We start from the raw sequence: 4,157 nt of genomic DNA on the forward strand, positions 1-4,157 counted from the left end.
CGCCCCCCCCTTACCTGAGCTTCCTATCTTGGGGCAGCCATGTACTCCCAGCCCAGAAACTATGGCTGGGGCTTCTGACTGGGGGGCAGGGCCAGGCAGGCCCCGCTGTTGTTGGAGCACGCTGGGCTTCCCCTGGGTTTTACTGCCCTTGGTTCCTGTCATTTTTGACAGGAATCAAGGGCAGAGAAATACTAATTTTCTACGTTATTTTAGGGGCCCCGCAGGCCGGATAGCATGGCCTTGTGGGCCGGATCCAGCCTGCGGGCTGTATTTTGCCCACCCCTGTACTAAGTAGTATGCATAGTTGGGATATGCAAAGTAGTATCATAGTTGGGCTAGTTGCATAGTTCGAATAGAGTTAGATAAGACTTCAGATGCAAGAAGTTCTTCTTCACAAGAGAATGTCTTTCATCTGAAAGCTTGTTGAACTCTATTCCAACTATATAGTTGGTCCAAAAAAAGATATCACCCTAAGAAATCCTTGTCTCTAATATTATTTCTGAACCATCACACCTACAACGTCACTCTTACACTACCATTGACCATATATGTACTTTTTAATAGTGCTAATTTAAAAGAAAATACAACAAATAAAAATGTAACATGGTTAATGTAGACAAAAGCAAAAATTAAGCAATTATCAATTTTCTTAAAAAGAAAAATTAATGTGTGAGAAAAATTCAGTAATCAATTTATAAGATTTCATGACATCTGATCTTTCTGAAGAGTTTTATATCCAGAGCCCCTATCCTTTCTGTATATCTAGTCTACAAAGCTCTGGTTCTGTAACTAAATTTCCACAAACTCAGCTTCCAACTGCTTGGTTTCAATTGCAATATCAGAGCTCCAGTCAAATACCATACAGAAAATAATACTGTATTACAGAATAGCTGCTCCCTGTCAATTGACAAGAAATTTCATCACGTTAGCTAGATGCCAGATTTCTTTCACTGCCTCCGGAAGAAGGCTATAGTTTCCACAAGTAAAAAGTCAGGCTTTCCATTTTACTCTCCTTTAACCCATTAAACATAAGTAAAAAACAAACAAACATACAAACAAACAAATACAAAAAGCAAAACCACCCTAAAGCTGCAATGTTAAATTAATATTAATATGGTAAAGAATGTTACTTTATTAATTAAAAATAAGATCAGGACCAATCCTACAAGTACTAATACAGAAAAATACCAATGGATTTCAATGGCAGTGATGCTTCAATTCTGACAAGATTGCATATTAAACATTTGGTAAAAATTTAGTACTTGAAGTGCTTATAATGTCAGTAACTACTCAAATTAGATGTAATAGTTTTATTTTCATTTAAAAATACTAGCTCTAATGGTACATACCCTCAAATCTTCCAGATCTTTTTGTCTAATCCATAGTAATTCTCCATATATTTTCTCCTCATACTTTATTCTCTTTTCATATTTTTCCAGTTCATCTTGGAGATGATCAGTTATTATCTGAGCAGTCTGCTGCTTAAACTTTACAACATTTAAATTTTCCCTTTAAAAAGAACAGAAAAATATTCTCAATAAAAATTTAAAATATGTTTCTGATTTTTATGGAACACCTCATAGTTTAACTTTATCACAAATAAATAGAAAAGAAAAACTAATCTCACATACACTAATTGCCCTTTTGAAAAATTTTGAGCCATATGACAGATCTACCATCACATCTTTAGATCAAATCACCTCCACTTTGTCCATTAATGCATCTCCAACAGGACTACTAACTTGTAACACTCTTAAGTTAAGTACAGACAGTCAAAAAGCCCAAGGCTGAATCAATTCAGTCTTTGCAGGCTGAGATGCACAGATTGAACCGAGAAGCAAGTAAACACACATTCATTTCTGATTCCAGAAATGTAGCTACATGCCTGCAGTGGCTCATACCAGAAGGCGGGGGGAGGGGGGTGCTAAAGCATGCCTCCCTGCTTGGCTGGCGCAGGCAGTTTGGGCCAAGACCTGTGAGGAGGGACTTGTAGGGGAGGTGCAAAGCATCCTGGGAGGCTGGGGAACTGAGTTAACTTAAATCTGGAGGGGATCTGGGACAGAAGTTCAATAAACTGATTTAATTTAAATCAGTTAAGTCTGGTACTACATCCATCCAGGTTTATCTTAAACTGGTTTCAACCATTCTGAAAGCAATTTATGTGCACTGAACTTCTGTTGCATTATACATTTAAACCAGTTTCCGATCGCTTTTGCCAGTTTATGTGTAATTTCTGTCCCTAGCCCTTAGTAACTTGCAAAACAACTACTATTTTTAAAATAATTTTCCATGAGAAAGACTGAGTTTCCCCACACTCCTCCAAATATACTGGTCTGAGAGGCAGAACAGTTGGTAATAAACCCTGGATGTGAGATAGGTTGAAGATCCTATGTCACATGACTTATCAGAGTTTAAAAAAAAAGACTTACATAACTATAAACTCTGCTAATGTCATGAAATACTGGTTTTGACCCTGGATCAATCCCTTGACATGATCTCTTAAAACCGTACCTTTCAGATTAACATGAAAGCTACCACAGGCAATTTTAGAGGTTTCTGAAGTATAGCTGTTATAATTTATCTTTCTCTCAAAAGTCTGTATACACATATTTGTGTTACTAAGGGACCCTCATTTAGACAGAAGGATATTGAAAAATAGAATATTTTTTAAAAAAAATTCTGTAAAATTATAATAGTATACCAGAGATCCTACAGAAAATACAGTAGTTGATCATGTAATGGAAGACTAACATGACAACAAAGATGCACAATGTCAAAAAAACATTTCACAGGCAACTTCTTTATGGCATTTCCTAACTATTGAAAATTCTACTGAAGAATCAATCTTTTTACCTCATCTTTATATAAAATTTTCTATTTAAAAAAAAAAAGAAACTGAAAAAATAAATGTTCCATCATTTAAGACCATACTTACTCTATCTGAGCTATGAGCAGGATTGGAAACTAGGTCCATCATACATACCTCTACTATATGAGGTAAGAGTAAATGTTAACTGTGTTAAGCTGTTATCTTCTATGTAGACCGGGGTGGGAAAAATATGGCCTGCAGGCTGGATATGGTCTGCCAAGCAATTTCATCCAGCCCGCAGGCAGGTACCTATCAATTCACTGTATCCAGCCCGGCCCCAGACTGCCCCTGCTGTGTTCTCATGAGGCTGAACCCCACTCACTTCTGCGGAAGCAGCACACACTATGCTCCCACACACAGGATGGGGAAGTGGCAACGGCAGGTGGAGAAAGGACGGTGGCAGCGGGTGGGGGGAAGTAGAGGTGGGTGGGGGAAAGGGAAGCAGCGGTGGTGGCAGCTGGGGGAAAGAGAAGTGGCAGCAAGCAGGAAGTGGCGGGAAAAGCAGCAAACAGTAGGCAAGGGAGGAAAAAGCGGCAGAGAGCAGATAGGCAGAAGGAAAACTGTGGTGGGTGGGAGCACAGGGCCTGTGCTGGTGCCCCAGGACTGCCAGGGGCCCAGGGTGGGCCGGCAGGAGCACAGAGCCAGGGCCAGCAGGGGTGTGGAGTCTGCCTGGCTCCATTGTGCAGAGCTCCCTGGGTTCTCCACCTGAGCTGTGTGCCACCAGAGGGAGCACTGTGCAACGGAACTGGCACCCCAGCCCCACTCACCGCCATATGCAGGTCATGGAGAATGGTGGAGAGCTCTGCGCTATGGAGCCAGGCCAGCCTCACCCCTCTCCCTGGCTAAGCCCCATGACCAGCACCGCTAGATTCACTACACAGGGCTCCGGCAGAGAACCAGGGCACTGCATGTGAGCCCTGTGCAATGGAGCCAGAGGCTCAGACACATGCAGTCCTGGGGCTCACTGGGACTGCATGCTGCCGGGGGCCTAAACCTGCCACAGGTCATGAGTGCCCCGAGGACCCACCACCTGCTGCTACCACTGGCAGCAGGGGCTATGCACAATGTGGGGGGCATGTGTGAGGCAGGCATTTGTAGGGAGCCCCCACATGCACACCTCACCATACACATGCACCCAAACCCCTCAATGCACACTCCAAACACACAGCCCCCCAGCCATACCCCTACAGCCCCCGAGAAACCCCATACACATCCACACCCTTCTCTACACCCCACATACACACACACACACACACACACACACACACACACACACACACACTCATCC

At 42.6% G+C, this 4,157-nt stretch overlaps 1 protein-coding gene across 1 annotated transcript in view; it reads right to left on the bottom strand.

The window, feature by feature from the left end:
- Positions 1 to 1,169: 1,169 nt before the first annotated feature.
- The window catches only part of CCDC178 (coiled-coil domain containing 178), a 138,112-nt gene continuing 135,124 nt past the window's right edge, over positions 1,170 to 4,157 (bottom strand). Inside the window, exon 7 of the mRNA XM_019526788.1 lies at positions 1,170 to 1,509. Within this exon, the coding sequence (XP_019382333.1) occupies positions 1,317 to 1,509 (193 nt within the window). The 3' untranslated portion in view covers positions 1,170 to 1,316. The remainder of the gene's footprint in view (positions 1,510 to 4,157) is intronic.

This window comes from Gavialis gangeticus, unplaced genomic scaffold, assembly GCF_001723915.1.
Source record: "Gavialis gangeticus isolate Ggan-Ray unplaced genomic scaffold, GavGan_comp1, whole genome shotgun sequence".
In the NCBI taxonomy this organism is placed as follows: Eukaryota; Metazoa; Chordata; order Crocodylia; family Gavialidae; genus Gavialis; species Gavialis gangeticus.